We start from the raw sequence: 16,619 nt of genomic DNA, 5'->3' as shown, positions 1-16,619 counted from the left end.
GCTGCCTCCCAGCCCAGGAGGGAATGCAGGCAGAGAGTTGCGTCAAAGCTCCCCGGCACGCACAGCCCAGCCAGCTGCTGAGAGCACAGGACAATCCTTGGTGGCATTTGCATAGCCTGCTCTAGAGAATCTGTGTCTCAGGCTACTAAAGAAGGGGAGCGAAAGCATTCTGTATACAAGAAGCAATAATTAAAAAAAAAAATACATCTTTTGTGGGAGCACGGAGCTTAGAAAAAAACTGTACCAATTGGGAGCTGGGGTGCCTGTGCCAACAAGCTTACTTTGTGCCTAAGCTATAATGAAAAACTACAGCAGCTGGAGTCAACAATAACTGGAAAATGCCTCCCAAAAACACTTCCTTTCCTTTTCTTTGGACGCTGCAAGAATCAGATTTGCAGGCACTATGTCTAGCCAGCTGTGGAAAGAACAGCAAGTCTCCAGAGCTCAATCAAAACTCAGATCCCTTGAGAAACACAGCAGGAAGGGCAAACAAGCCAGCAGAGCTGGTGTTAAGAGACTGTGTATAAATTGAATGGTGTCCATCACAAGCTTTGCTTCTCAGAAGCTTGGTCCCAAAGGTTTCCTCTCCTGCAGCTTCCTGTTTTTAAGTGAATACATGTGGATTTCTATCAGGGTCTGATCCAGGAGTAGTCATCTGCATAAGCAAAAAAGATTGTGCTCCCAGTCCCTGCAGCAGCTGCATCTAGTAGGGAAGAAGGTTTTCTCTTTTGTTCTTTCAGACTGGCTGCACCGATGTTGCGGAAATCCCATAACTGTTCATACATGTGTATAGTATGAAGGTGCATACATGTATTTCTAACTGTGATTACAACAGCACAGCCAACAGGCTGCATAATTACTACAAACCCCATTCTGCAGAGTTTATAACAGCTGGGGCCCAGGTTTCCATACTCCACAGCATGCCAGGGTAACAGCTTCTGCAAATGACAACTCACATTCATCTCCAAGCTGTGGAGCAACCCCTATCTTCATGTTAAGCATTAGTTCTGAAAGTGAGAGAAGACAGACAGAAAGGAGGAGGAGGCATTGCAAGGAAGGATAGAGAAAAGACAAACAGGAGAGTGGGTGAAAGCAGAAGGGGGAGGAAAAAGAGGAATAGATGCCAGCACGTTAACTTTGTCACTGTAGAAGTTAGTGGATTTGTGCTTTATCCTTTTAACTCTCCTAGCACTTAGAAATGAAGATAAAGAGGAGACACACTCCGCCATGTGAAAGCTAAGGAAATGTCAAGCAAAGAATAACTCCAGCTAAGCAGGGAAGGTGAGGGTATGCTATAAAAACTCCATCCTCAATGCTCTTCAACAACCTAGACCTGCAGCTAATTACTGCTCCTTCAAATTTCATGAACTGGATATCCTAGCTGCTCTTGCACAGTCAGTTAATAAAGCTACCTAACAAGGTCCTGTTAGGCAAATGGAGCGGGAATGCTTGTGGAAAGCAGCACAGTGCAGGAGTAAAGCACACAGTAATAACGTTCTAGTGGAATCAGCAAAGTATGTAATTAGTGAAGCAGTGGGGAGATGTAGCTCCTGCTCCATCACCTATCTCTCTAGCTGACATGCGTACCATGCTGAAACCAGAAGGAAGAACTGCAGCAAGACATGTACAAAGAACCTTGATCCCTAAGGATAGTCACTGAGCACAACTCGCCTTTTCCCACACGTTGCAGCTTGCTTGCTGTGGAGAGTGCCTTACGAACACTCCAAGAATCCACAGGATTTGCTAGGGCAGAAGCTAGAGGACAATGTTCTCTCATGCTACTGTTCTTAGGTAGATTCAAGGGATAGAAATTTTGAATATGATCATAGGACATTTCTCCCAAACTGTCACAGCTCTCAAGGAATACATGGGAGTAAGACGAAGAACAAGCTCACAGCCCTCTGGGATAACCACAGCTAGACTCACTCGTGTCATAAAACCTTGTTACAGTCTCTTGACAGAGACATCCCACCATGTGCTGCTAATATAAGGTTAAATGGCATACCAGGCAGAAGCAAAAGAATAGCACAAAGACAAGTGCACCTGCACAAATCTGTCAGGCATGACTGGACCGTGGGCCTGCACGCTCAAAGGCAGCCAGTGTCTTGACAGCACTGCGCCTGCCAGGTGGGCAGCAGGAGGAATATTCCTAGCACAAGGGAGGTAAAGGGCTTTGCCATGTGCCCTTTATGCCTAGCCTTTACTTATTGCTGTATGTTAGGGATTTGCACACAAATTTAGCTCTGTACTGTTAGGGATGTGCTCACTGTCGTTCAAATGAAAGGTCTTTAGATGCTCCTGGAACGAACACCGAAACTGCTGGAGAAAAGGCAATTGGCAGACAGGTAAAGCTACCACTTAGCCTTACGAGGACCACACACCCTGCCAGGAGTACCTAAAGCTGTCACTAGCAATGCTCACTGCAAAAATAACTGCTCTTACTCCAAGCACCCCTATCCAAAAGCCCACAGCACTCCTGTAGCACCTCCTGCTGATGGCTCCATCAACAGCTAATGCCCTCAAACTAACCCCCCTTCTGGAGCTCTCGGACAGCTGTCCACCACACTCTACAGGCCTTTCTGCCAGGATCACTTGACTTACGGTTTGAACTGTGAACACCATGCATCTTTTCCCCTAAAGCAAGTCAGCTTTAGCAAGCAGCCTGGCTTAGTTTTTCATGTAGCAGTTTTATAAATCTCCAGGATAATAATAATAATAAACATCCAGAGGCATCCACAGCAATAGCATATTGTTCCCTCCCCCACATCAGGTTCAGGGAGCATATTTCAAACAGATGACATGAAGGAGGAATCCATGTAAACATCCTTTATAGTGTGGACAAGTGAAAAAAAGAACCAAATGGAGAGGGGAAGTGTTCTTGGAGAGTGCCTGGAGCAAAGTATCTCTGGAAATGGTGCAGAAGCCTAGAAGAAGGGGGAAAATGGGTATCCTGCACAAGGAAAGATGCTAGCACTGCTATCAACTGCAAGCATGATAACCTCTGCAAATACATACCATCTCAGCATCAGCACCTTAAGTGATTTCTCAGTGAAGTAGGATTTTCTTGGTGCCTAGATGAACAGTGCCACAATTCAGAGGAGCAGCACGGAGCCTTTTTTCTGCTGCTCATAAACAAACCTGGGGATGAAATTTTTACTGGAAGGGAGGGAAGATCATAGCAACATAGAGTAATTCAGGTCGGAAGGGACGTCAGTCATCATCCAGTCAAATCACCTAAAGAGGTCCTGTTTTAGCAAGCAGCTAAATTCTGGCTTAGCTTCTTACACAGCAATTTTATGACTCTCTGAGGCAATAACAGCAAACAGATCTGGCAGGCCAGAATGGATCAAAAAAAAAGAGGGACTTTGTGCCTTGGCTATGAGTTGCTTTGGGACAGCCTTCCCTCATGTGAAGGAAGGAAGAAGCTGAAGCTTTCTCCCTTGTGACATCTAAACAAGGCAGGCAGGCATGCTCTTTACCTCGGAGGACGGTGAGCTTAGCATGGACGGTGACCTCTCCATGAGGGTTTTGAGCAACACACTCGTATATGTTCTCATCCCGGGGAGTCCGGAGGGGCTGGATCCTCAAAACAGCACCTGCGCTTTCATCGAATTCAATTGTCTGAGGATAAAGGGAGACACAGACATAGTAAGCATCCTTAGGGTGCAAGAGGTTCGTTCCTACTTCTACAGGAGGCATCAGCACATATGCAAACATGCAGACTGACAAACACACTCCTGCAGCTGCCCCCAAATCCCCTAATCATAACCACCATGGTCAGCTTCTCTCTCACTCTTCACTGAGCTCCAAGTGCCAGAAAACTGTCCCATACCAAACTCTCTCCTCAGCCTACCAAAGCTGCTATGCACAACTCAAGAGCTCTGAAGCAATGAGCAAGACTGGGGGAGAGAAGGGGTGTGGGCTGGGTGTTAAGCGTACAACTGTGAAGATGGAGGAGGACATGGACCAAGGGAAAACAAAACAAAAATGACAAACCCCTGCTCAGTCCACCATCTGCCTGGGCAGCTGACAGCACAACTCTCCTCTTAGCGCACAGCTGCCTGGCAAGGCAGAGTCCCACAACGAATTCCAGAGAATGACCTCCTAGTCCTTGTTCATCCACACTCACTTCTATCTAAACAATACTTGGGCTTGGATCTGGCTGCCAGTACAGTTATAGACACTGTAATACAGACATTGTAATGTTCACATCAGGCTGTCTCAGGGTTAAAATAATGATGACATGGATGGGTGTGAAAGGCACATTTACAGAGCTGAAAAAGAACCATCTTAGGTGGGTTTCTAGGGAAAGGAAAAAGGCAGCTTTATATTATATCCCAGGAGGGGGGAAAAAAACAACAAATCAGAACAAAAACTCCAATAATGTAAGTGGACCTAGTTGTCTTTTGCTTTGGAACAATCCCAGCTGTTGACACGGCTGAGAGCTTGCATCTCACTCCTGCAGCTAAAATTCCTCCTTTCCAAGCCTCCCTTCATTATCACTTCTCAGAATGGCCAAAAAACAGCACTGGCTGCTTGGTGTTTATCTCTCTCTTTATACATACACACACACACACAGATTTCTAGGACACCTCTTACCTCAAACCTCTGGGAGTTCACTTTCTTCCCTTTCTTGTTCCAGGTGACCCGTGGCTTCGGGTCTCCAGTCGCTTGGCATACAAAGGAGGCCACCCCTCCCGACACACCAATTTGATCCACGGGTTTTTTAATGAACACAGGAGGACCTTTTTGAAAAAGAAAATGTCATTATTGACACGAGGAAAGACAAACTCTAATAAATACTGGTTGTAATTAATAGCAGCGTTATCGCTGCTGTTCTCTAATTATCCCAGATAAAATTAAATCTCTTAGCTCATTTGGAAAGAACAGTCTTTACCTCCATTTTACATCTGAAGAAGCTAAAGCACAAAATGTTAAAGGTCTGATACTACAGCCAGATTGAAGTGAGGTGATGCTGCAAAGCCTCTCTGACTTCTGAAAAGTGGACTTCTGAACTGTTCTGTGCAGTGGAAATTGCCCATGCAAAGCCAATCTACAATCATCACCAAAAGTCCATGGTAGAGCCAGAAACAATATCTAGAAGTACTGAATTGCAATCCCCAGATCCTACCAGACGAACAAATCACCACAGACTGGGCAGGATTTATACGTACTCAAGGTAAGGGGAAAGGGTAGAAGCACCATGAAATGCATGGGGCAGGAAAGTAGCACACAGGGATCTTGAAGATGATGGCGTGAAATACGCTGCTGAGGGCAGCTTTGGGATGTGAAGCACCCTTGGCTGCAGTAGCTCTATTTTCATCTGCAAACCTTCTCCCTGCCCCTCACTGATTCATTCACACAGTGACAGGCATGCCATCTTTTAGAATAGCAAGCTGAGGGGATGCAGCACAACAAACTAAAGTCATCACCATTTTAAAATAAACCACTTGTTAAGACCAAGAGCATGGCAGCCAAGTCTGCAGTCTGTTCCTGCAGTTCCCCCTTCCCATCATGAGACATCTGAGAAAAGCAAGGAATTCATACTGCTAAGAGAAGAAGCCAAAAGCTCCTCCAACCCCTCTCATAACCGGCTGCTCAAAGGTGCAGTGAGGCCTGAACAAACATACTCACAGCCTGGGGCTGCATTTTAACCAGCCTGGGCCCAAGGGCCCAACGCTTGAGCTTGCAGCATGCCCACCACTGACTCCCATCCAGGTCTGATGGCCTTCACAAGCACACCTGCCGGGAGGGGAGATGCTGGGCATTGCGACCAAGGAAGGTGTCAGGGGCCTTCTGATGGAAGACAAGGACAGGAGCATCTCTGCAGAACCCCCACCTCCTCCACCCACAGGGAATACTTCCTTCCTTGCTCTAACCGGTTTTCCCTCACAGTTTCCTCTCATCTAGTTAGCTTAAAATTTATTGAAATATTTAAATCACAAGGCCACAGCTGTGTTCAAATAAAATCACTCAGATCATAAAGTTGCCGTCTGTTATTCTTGAGGAAAGTAGACCACATGACTGTGAAATGTGTATATTTATATGTACATATTCAGAGTCTATAAAACAAGATGCAAACTGCCTACCAAAGAGCTTCAGAAGAGGGCAAACGGTAGCTAGAGAAAAGTCTTCAGGGTCTTTTAGGGGTCGAAAGACAAAAGGAAGCAGTATATAAATAAAAGCTACTGAGCAAGCTCATGTGATGCAATCAAGCATTTGTTTCCACGCTGGAGGTAAATACAATTTGCTGGAGCTGTTTATGTCCCACTGAATGCTGTGTGTACAAAGCATTTGATTTATAAATATCTAAATCTATATTTAGAGGTCAGAGTCTTCCTTGCAATGTTACAGCTAAAGGTTACCAAGCAAGTGCCTCTGGAGGCACTGGCAGTGGGGAAATCTGTCTTCCACCTGAGCAAAGCAGAGCCAAAACTTTGCTTCAGGCTAAAATATAAATGCTCACCCTGCCTGCAACCTCACTTCTATCCTCTCTTCTCCTGCGTTCAAAACCTGAAGAGTTTGCAGAGGTCAGTTCTGAAGGCACAGCCAAAAACATCCAGGCCTTTTTAAGAACAATCTATTGATATAAGTCAATATCCTAAAATTAAGGCTTCTAACACTCCTTCGTGCCACATATGTATTTAAGTGGGTGCAAGCAGTGTGATTAGAGCACAACTGAGAAAAAAAAAAGAAAAAAAAAGTACATCTGGACTAGAGAAATGGAGAACGCTCCAAAAATTAGAGAACGAACGGGAGTCAGAGCTCATACACCACCCGTGGCCTTCTCCACCCGCGCACCCCGAGTCACCGCCGCGCTCGCCACGCCGCTCGCAGAACAGCCCTCTCCCCTCGGGGAAGGAGAAAGCCAGTGGTGCCGCGGGCAAGGCGACAACGACCCAAAGCTGGAGCAGATCCCCGCACGCCGCGTAGGGCTGGCGCACGGCGCGGCACGGCGCGGCGCGGCACGCCGGGAGGATTCCCGCCTCGGCTCCGCAGGATGCCTCGGCAGCATCGGGAAGCCGGAGGAAGGCGCTGCGCGACAGCCAAACGCCGCGAGCGTTCTCGGAGGGGCCTACGCCAAGGCAGCAGGGCCTCCATTTAAAATAAATAAGTGGAAACCATTCAGAGACAGGCGTTTTTAGGATGACATGCACAGAATGCAGCAACTTCTGTATCACTTCGCCAGTCTCCCCCTACGGAGAGCGGAGAACAAATCCGTCTTGGAAAGATCGAGTTTGAGCTCTGCCTAGGTTTGGTGGTTTCTTCCCTCCCTTTCTCTGCTTGCCAGGAAGCACAGCCTGGTTCTTGCAGTATTGAAATGGGTGCGGAAGAAGCTGGAGCTTTGAAGAATTTTCCTACCAGGAAAGGTTGCCTGTGGGGTCTAGGTCTCGGGAGGGAACGCTGCAAAGCCTGGAGGACTGCCGTGTACCTGTGACTCTTCTCTACAGCTTAATGGAAAGCCACCGAGTCAAACAGCCTTTCCCTGCCCTCGGCTGCCGCCCACCTCCTACACGCTTCCCAGCAGCGACAGCCAGGGCAACCGAGACTTCCCCGCCGAAGGAGGACCCGCTGCTGCAGCAACTCCTTCCTTCACCCCTCCATGCAACACCAAAGCTGAAAAACGTCCGTCGAGTGCACTCAATGCATAAAGAAACCATCTCCTAGCTAACAACGCAGATGCCAAAATGGTTCGAGCAGCTTTATGGGAAAGAAGCTTGAAAGATGTAGGAGTGGAGGAAAGAAGGGGACATCTCATCCGTTAAACCCAAACGTCCCTCAGGAGCTGCTGCCATGGTGAACAGCGAGCGATAGACGGGCAGTGAGGGAGACAGGCTGGCCAGCACGCGCCTGTCCAAAACGTCAGCAGCCAAGGACAGAGAAAGGCATGGAGATCCCAGAGGTGGTCTGAGGAGTGGGAGCACAGCGGGGCTTAACTCAGCTGAGCTGAGAGCTGAAAGGGGTGGTGGGAGCACAGTTAGGGACTTGCACCACTTTCTTCCCGACATCTGGTCTCCCGGCAGCCCCTCCTGTCCCCAGGGTTCATGGTGGCCTAGGGAGGTGGGCGATACGTTGAGCCCTGGGGAGCAGGCGCAGCACAGCCCTTCCCCACGCTGTCCAGCACGCTCCAGCCACGCCAAGGACCGAGGGGAAAACCTGCATCGGCTCTGCTAAGCCATCGAAGGAAGCACGGGCGGGAGGTGCTTCCCACGGGGTGGGAGGTGCCAGGCTACTTCCCAGCTAGCCGGGGAGTCTCAGTAATGACCTTGCGTGACTTGGGCACTCCATCCACGGGTGAGGAGGTGACCCACCTGGGCACTAGATGCAGCCCCGTGGTTTCCAAGCACGGCTTCCTTTCCGCATCTGTTTCCACGTTTCAGAAAAGGCAGACCGGAGTCAGCCGCACACGGGGGAAGGAGCAGAGGCAGGTCACGGTAGGCAGGTATCGACTTCCCCGGGGCTTTTTGGAGTCAAAATTGATTCTCAAAGCATTTCGCACAGGCCTCCCCGATCAATGCCTGACATCCTCCCGGCCGCCCTCGGCCAAAACGCCGCCCCGGGTGCTTAGTCAGGACCACGGCACGACTCGCGAGACGCATGGGGTGGGCCAAGGAGAGCAGACAGCAAAGAGCTCCCCCGTCCCCCAGCCCGGGCTACACACGCTGCCTCCCTCACACGCGCACGCACGGCCGGCCGGCGGCACCCAAACCGGCCGGGAGACCGGCCTCGAATCGCGCCGGGTGCTGCCGACGGCGGGGGGGACGAGGCGCCCGCCATGCCCCTTCCTTGCCTGCGCGGCGCCGGGGAGGCCGCGAGGCGCCGTTGCCATAGCAACCGGCCTGGGCCTCCCGGTAGCAACAGGCCTGGGCCTCCCCGCGCCGCGCAGGCCTCCCCCGTCCTCCTCCCTCCATCCGGGAAGCCCCCGGGGGGCTGCAGACCGCCCACGAGCGGCCCGTCCTCGGCCACCGGCTTTCTGCAGCCCCACGGCACGGACCTGCAGCTGACAGATCCGCGGCGGCAAAAGACCGATAACGTAGTTCAGAAGGTTTTGCTTCAACCTACTCACCCAGGCTCCAGATGATTCCCATAATCGGGATTCAGGCCTTTTGCTTGGATGCAAATTGTCTGCTGACCTTGGGCATTCGCCCTCCCCCTGCACCTCCACCTGCCTCGTGAAGCGCCAAGGTGACAATCCTCATTTCTCACACCTGCCTGCCTCGGTGTAGACGCTAGCAGCAATTTGGAGTAAAGAAAGGTTTCTGAGCAGATCTGCTCAGCACTCAGCGCCGTAGGTGGTCTTGCACACAACTACGGCCTCTAAATATTATAATACACAGGAAAAAATAACCAGGCAGAATCACTAAGGACATAACTTAGAGACCCTCTTCCACATACACCTCTCGGTGGGAAAAGAAGATGAAAAGCAAAAGCCAGACAAAAGCTTTGCAGTCTCCTGACAACCAGGCCATGTCAGCTCTAACGGGGACATCTCTCTTGACAGGCTATTTCTCACCCTTTGCTAACTTCAAGGGCAACAAGGAAAGGATCCCACAGCTTTCTCAGTGGCATGCAAAGGGTTAACCCTCTCCTTTCCTCTTCTTCCCCAATCTTGGTTTTTTGGCAGAAACTTTCTGCTGATTTAGGGAAACTCCATCTCTCCATTTTCCACGACTGCTGACAGCCTCGCGCGCGGCGAAGGCATTCCCCTAAATACAGTGCTGCACGGCAGCGCTCTCATCTCCCCTTCCAAAAGCCTCTGCGGGAACACGCGGGCAGCCTGGGTACTGCCAAGCACTGAGCGGATATTTGCTGGTTCAGGGAACGCGCTCTGCACGCGTGTGCTGCCGCGGTCTGCTCGCATGCAGCATACGAACGCCCTGTGCTTGCAGGGAAGAGGCGAGAGCACTGAGCAGCCGGGGCCAGAGGCTGGGAGGCAAATGGAGAGGACCAAGGGAACAGCTTCAACACAGCCAGGAGAGACTGGGGAGAGGAGGCAAGAGAGGATGGCAAAGTCAGGGAGCACCTCAGCAGGGGGAAAGGAGGGAAGAGATCAACAGAGAGAAGGGAGCAAGATGGAGAGGAGGGATCTCTTTAGAGCAAGGAAGCAAAGATTAGACAGCGGAGATGAGCCAAGGAGCAGATGAAAACAGGAGAGAGCAGCCAAATTTGAGACAGATGGAGAGTGGGGAGCAAAAATGTGCTGTTTGGAATGGGTGAGTGTTTCAAAGCAGCAGCGCCAGGGAGCGGGGGAGCTTGCAGGAGGGGTAGAGGCAAAAAGGACAGCTCCATAATTTGCATTTTTCTTCGTGAAAGGAGTGAGAACTGCAAACAGGGAGCAGGACTGGTGCAGGCTGTGGGGAAGGGTGTGGGGGGTGTCTCTATGGAAACACTCAGCAAGATTGAAAACACCCCTCGGAGAGCTCCTGCGGAGCCTCCAGTCCCCTTGAAATCCAAGGTTTTACTGACAGATTCTGTGGGGTTTTTTTTGTTTTTTTTTTGTTTTTTCCTAGGGGCTATTTCTCAGTGCCTCACAAAATTAAAATGAGAGTTTTCTGACAGAACAAACAAACAGGGAGTGAATTATATTCCATTTCCCCGTCAATAACTTCTCCCCAACCCAGGCGTCTTATCATCATAAAAAGTCCATTAAGCAGTAATTGGGGAGGCAGTAGAATGCAGGGCTGGTCTCCGAAACAGGAGCACGCTCACTCCCCAACTGGCCCTTTCTGGGAAGGCAGACAGGATAATTATAGGCTTCAGACTGAGACTTCCTCTTACTGTCAGCAGCTCTTGGCTCCCTTCAGGGAGATGGGACTCGCAAGGTTGAGGAAAGGAAGGTAAAAAGAAACTGGGGACATTTTTCTTGGAAGTGAAATTGTTCCTCCTTGCTATTCTCCTGGTGTTGACCCACCAGAGCCCTTCCATGACTCAAAGACTGGGCTATATGCAAGCAGATTCAAGGCTTTTTCCCATTTAGACACGGGGGGAAAGTCAGCTGAAGGACTTCCTTCCCCTTCCTGCAAGCCCACGGGAAGGAAGAGCAGCAGCAAAGGATGCAACCCAGCATGGGGTTTGACACAAGCAAGAAACGGGCGAGAAAGATCAAGAACTTGTTTGATCCACCATTACTGCACTGGCTGTCAAACCACCTCAGACACCCACTCCTGCCACGTGCCTATTTTCTGTGCTGCTAGCTCCCACCCTTCCCCTCAGTCAGGATGAAGCAGCAAACCTTTCATAGCTAGTACCATTCCCAGCCGTTTCTGCCATGAGGGATGCAATTTTGGGGACCTGGCACATGCGTGCAGCCTTCAGGCTCCTTATCTGTAATGCATTCAGATACAGACCCTCTGGAAGAGGAGGCATGAGCCTGCAGCAGTGGAAGCAGGATGAAGACAGAGGATACCAAAGATCTATTCCTAGTTCTGACACCCAAGGTGAGAAAAACCACTTTATGCTGCCTGCCAGAGGGGAAGCGTAATCCTTCCTTTCCGTCTATTTAGACGGATAGTTTAAGGGATGGGACCATGCCTTATCGCATGGGAACAGCAGCTAGTATGAAGTCATCCAATTTCAGCTGGGACCTCTCCAGGCTACTATCATACATCCGTATGTATGGAAAGGATCTACCTTTCCCCACAGCACAAAGCATATCTGTCACAGTCACAGGTCAGTCCCAGCCTTAGTGAACTGGCACCCTGCTACAGCCAAGGAAAACATTGTTCTAACTGTGATTTAAGCAGATGTAATCATGTAATCATGGGCAGGGCATGCAGCTGGCTCTCAGCAGCAGAACGGGATTCTGCACAGAGGGCAAGGCAGGATGGGAGAGAGACAACATTTAAGAGCAGTAAATAGGGGCAAGAAGGAATATAATCTAGGAGGCACAACTCTGAATTTCCTTTTCAATACATTCTGTGGTCCCACTCCACAAACGTCCTTTCCCTTTGTCTCAGTTTCCCAAACTCCCTCGCTGCACTTGTTTGCATGGAGAACACTTCAGGTGTACTAACCGCTTCTCTCTCTGCACACTGCATGCACCCAGCACAGCACGCTTCCACTCTCCCCCTTCATTACAATAAAACTGAGAGGCAAAGAAGTGAGGAGGTGGTAACACTGACAGATCCCTGGCCAAGATCCTCATTCACCTTCTGGCACTGCATCAAGATGCCAGAAAGAAAGGAGCTCCTGGTGACCAACAAGAGACAAAGCAGACAAGCAAGGCTGTCATGTAAGATGGCAGCCCTGGGATCAGCTGCCGAAGGGCCGGAAAGCATAGAAGCACATACAGCCTTAGCAATGCGGCAGGCCAGGACCCTGGGGGTGTGCGAGTGCTTTCAATCAGCTGTAACAAAATCACATCTCATATTTCTCCACAAGTCCTATAACAAGGCATAACAAACCAGAGCAGAGAGACGGAGCTATCCTGGCAACTTAATGAGGGCCCCTCGTCCATCAATGTCATGACAGCAATCCCAGATTGTTTGCAATCAGAAGCTAACGGCAGAGAGCTCTCCTTTGCCCTGCCATGGTTCCCTCCAGAACTAAGTTGCTAAGACAGCTTCTGCTCAAGCCGTGTCATTGACATCGGCAGTTCGGAGAAGCTCGATTCGCCTACAACCCAGAGAAGACACGATTAGAAAGGACTTGGCCCTTTGCTCAACTTCCGCTGCTCTGTTTGAATCATTAAAAGAACGAGAGTGCACAGGGGATACCAGAACACGAAAAACCATCTCCTGTGGGACAAGCCTGAAAGAAGAAAAAGCTTAACAAGCAAGGATCCCAACTCCCGGGGGGCCATGCCATCTTAATATAGCGCAGCAGAGGTCCCGAGCCGCTGAAAAGTGGCAGCAGAATCAGCAGCAATGGGGAAAACAAACTGCTATAAGCTTCCGCATCTCAGGGTCTTTCAGAGAGAGTGCAGAGCCAGAAGCCCCCAGGATGCGATTAGAAAGGTCAGGTCTGATCCTTCGTTCAGTGATACGACACAGACTTTTGCAAGATGTATACACATGGCTGGGTTCCTCTGCCTCGCACCACTGACTGAGAAGGGGCTGCAGAACTACAGTAGATGAATGATCCCAACCAGATTTGCTAAGTAAGTATGTGTGTGTGGGGATCATTTGGGGTTGAAAGATACAGCAGATAAAAGCCATATTGCATGATAAAACTCTGCTCTTCTACTCATGTAAATAAAAGCGATGTTACGTCCATCTTCCTCCCACAAACAGTTTTATAGTTCCAATGTACTAGCTGTTCATTTTGTATATTTTGAAGCATGGACAAGCCAGCTGAATCCCCACAAATTTAAGCATTATTTCTTTCTTTCAGGCAAGTGAGGAAGTTTTGTGGTCTACAAGGAAAGAGTAAGGTACAATTCCCACACCATAGTATTCTGGATCTTTTCAAAAGCTAGTTACATCATTTCTATCCAGTTTCTGGTAAGTGACTTCAGCCCACATTTTCTACGGAACAGAAGGAGATTCTGGGTACCTAGCTTGAAATACCTTAACCTAGGTCCTAATAGTAGGTTGCAAGCTTGTATTGTTCACCAATTTCTACTGGAATTGAGACTGGGATGTCAAGGGAGCTCAAGAAAGGAGATCTAAAAACAAGAAACCAAAACCTAATAAATCCATGACTAATGGATGAATGCAACCTTTTTCAGACATGAACTTTGACTCCTACCACATAAGTCAAAACAATTTCTGTCTCTGAAACACAATACTCATTCAGATTTGCAGTGGGTGCATCAGCGCAAAAGAAGAAAAAGGGAGAAACCAACCACAGCCCTGAGAACTGGCAGCAATGGTGACCTAATGAATTCAGGTTTGGGGTAACTGGAGATTCAGTGAGCCAGGAAGACAGTGCAAAACTTGAGAGAGAGAGAGAGAGAGGGAGAGATGGAATCATGGAAAAGCAGCAGCAAGGAATCCGGAAACTCTTCTATTGAAGACAGTGATGGAGGAAGGGGAGATTTTTCTCAAAGTAGGACAGGTTTCTATTCATGTTTGACATCTGCCAAGAGATGCAAGGGATGACTTCTTATTAGAAGGCTGTAATGCAGCCCCTCTGGGCCCCTGGGCAGAAAATGCCTCTTTCCTTCAGGTGAGGAAGGCAGTCCCTCAAGTGGCAGCTATCGGAATAAACCACAATTAGCAGGTCTGACACGTAAGGAAAGAGGAGTATGGTAACATTCATAAAGGAAAAACAACACAGGAAACCCTAAAAACCAAACAGATCCTACTCATGCAAGTACACAAAGAAAAACGAGAGCTGAAGCATCTTTCTGGCTCACTGGATGATCACATGAGAGCCAGTCTCAAGGTGATCTTTAATAGCTGAACTGAAAAAACCTACATCCTCTTTTAGAAATGCCATACAGACAAATCAAAGCCCAGGCTAAAGATTTGTAAGTGTCGTCACTCTTAACAGCATACTCAGACTAATTTATAAATAAATCTATGAATTCTAGCAGAGGTGAGAGAGGATGAGGACAGAGCCAAATTAATTTGACTTTATTAATTAAAAAACCCACCAAGTTTCATCACTCCAACAGTCTTTAGAGGTTGCGTGAGTATGGGCAGGGGGAGTTATTCTCATTAATTATGCAGAAAATGCAAAACTATCATCCTCTGGATGACTTTAAAATAAGGAGAAACCCTTTCAGAATGGGGAGAAATTACTCCCCAAGGCAGCTAAAATTTCTCTTGCAACTTCAAAGGATAATAAATTATTCAAATCGCTCGCGCCACTCTACACACTCTCTCACTTTCTCCCCTTCTCAATTTTATGCTCCCGAGTCAATTAAAGGTTTGGAGGACTTTGGAGAAACTTTGTAGAATGAGAAACCAGTTGTGGTTCTTTCTATTTATTTTTTGCTTTTTTAAAGCTTTGCTTTTCCTCTTGGCCTCCAAAGGAAGCAGAAAGGATTCTGTGCAATACAGATGAAACAACTGTGGCACTGGCTTTAACCAGGCTTATATGAAACAGCCACATTTCATGCCTGCAATAGCAAGATGGAACATGCTAAAAATCCTCTACACAAAGATACTGTGAAAACAGGAGGTCAATTCATACTCCCCATGTCAACTGTCCAAATCATTCCTTGCAATATCCCCTTTCAAAGGCTTAGTAGCAGACTTCCAAAATATATTTATAATACTCTTTCCTGGCAACCTGCAGGTCTAGGTTAGCTGTGATCTCTTCCATAGTCACGCTGTTATCTGCTGTGCCCTTGGACGGAACAAGCAGCTCCTCTGCCAAACCATAACCTGGCTATTTAACGTTTGCATTCTTGAGAACCCCAAACCAAGACTGAGACTAATTGCACTGGACAATAATATGGCAAGAGAAGCCCTTGCTCAAAAAAGCAACCCTAACCAAGGAGAAGGGAAGGCACAGTCACAGATCGCAGAAGCAGGGACACTCCTGCCTCCTGCTCCAGCAGCCCGTATGACGGGTAGCTGCACCATCCACAGCAGATGGTAGAAACCACGACTGTTTTCATGAACCTGAACAATACCCCAAAATGAAAGACAGCTGCAGTGCCAGGAACCTCACAGCTGTCTAAGATGGGAACTGGGACCAATTATGTTGCAAGAAATTCCTCAACTGGAGGAGAAGAGAGTGGCACAGTGTAAATAAAACTGTTCTTCTGAGATTGTCTCTCATAGGCCAATTGAAGCCCAGATTATATCCCATGCACACCAAAGAATAACACTCCTCTGGTCTGGTGTCCTTGGAAAACACTCTACTTTGCCTTCCAAGAATAATACTGGGCTTCCCAGGCCATAAAAAGAGTGGGAATACCTGTGCAGATTCCTTTCAGTGACCAGTAAATTAATATCTAATCAGTCTTGAAAAGTCAAAACCATACAAGCCTCTCTGGACAGCTGAAAAGACGAGGGGCTCAGTGAGATGCCAGAAGGACCCCCATCCTTCCTGGTAGCACATGGAAGAACTGGGTGAAAAGCAGAACCAAAGGGAAAATCACTAAGAAATAACTATTAGCTTTCTAGTAAAGTCTGACATGAAGTAAAAGCCCTAGTTTTGGCACACAGATGTGGTGAGTGCATGCATATAGATTTTCTCCATCACAAACGCTATGGAGATGACATTTTCACACAAGCTGCTTATTTACTCAATTAGCAGATGCTCTTTTTTCCCTATCTTAGCCATCTAACGAAGCTGAGTAACAAGAACTGCTGGTTGGGAAAAGATCCTTCACCAGGAGACACCCATGACTGGGTCTCAAACACCCATGGTGCTGCAGTCCCCAGCTGCACATCAGCAGAGACTAATCTAATAAGTGTCTGCACTGTGGGGCACAGCTGAGACCTGGAAGGTGACAGACCCCCGCTACATGGGGAAGCTCTTTCAAAAGACGATTTATTTCCTCTCCTGGTTCAAATCTGGTCCTAAAGCACAAACTTTCCAATTTGAGTTATCTTAAAAATAAATAAATAAATATCAAATGACATCACTCAATCCAGGCAGACAAGGTTTAATTTAATCAGGCACTTAAACAAGGTGACACAGAAGCTTAATTCAGTGTCCTTGAGTGGGAAGACAACTGGCCCAGAACCCTCAAAAACCGCAGGCTGGATCACAGCTGG

General features: G+C 48.3%; 1 protein-coding gene across 12 annotated transcripts in view; it reads right to left on the bottom strand.

Annotated features, from left to right (window-relative positions):
* Nucleotides 1–16,619, bottom strand: part of PTPRS (protein tyrosine phosphatase receptor type S) — a 139,037-nt gene that overhangs the window by 76,702 nt on the left and 45,716 nt on the right. For all 12 annotated transcript variants that reach the window (XM_062595962.1, XM_062595968.1, XM_062595966.1 and 9 more), the window contains 2 exons: nt 4,600–4,745; nt 3,480–3,621 (listed from right to left, as the gene is read on the bottom strand). In XM_062595962.1, coding sequence (XP_062451946.1) covers nt 3,480–3,621; nt 4,600–4,745 — 288 coding nt within the window. The remainder of the gene's footprint in view (nt 1–3,479; nt 3,622–4,599; nt 4,746–16,619) is intronic.

The sequence above is a fragment of the Rhea pennata genome, chromosome 27 (assembly GCF_028389875.1).
Source record: "Rhea pennata isolate bPtePen1 chromosome 27, bPtePen1.pri, whole genome shotgun sequence".
Taxonomy (NCBI): domain Eukaryota; kingdom Metazoa; phylum Chordata; class Aves; order Rheiformes; family Rheidae; genus Rhea; species Rhea pennata.
This window is presented reverse-complemented; position numbering and strand designations above follow the sequence as displayed.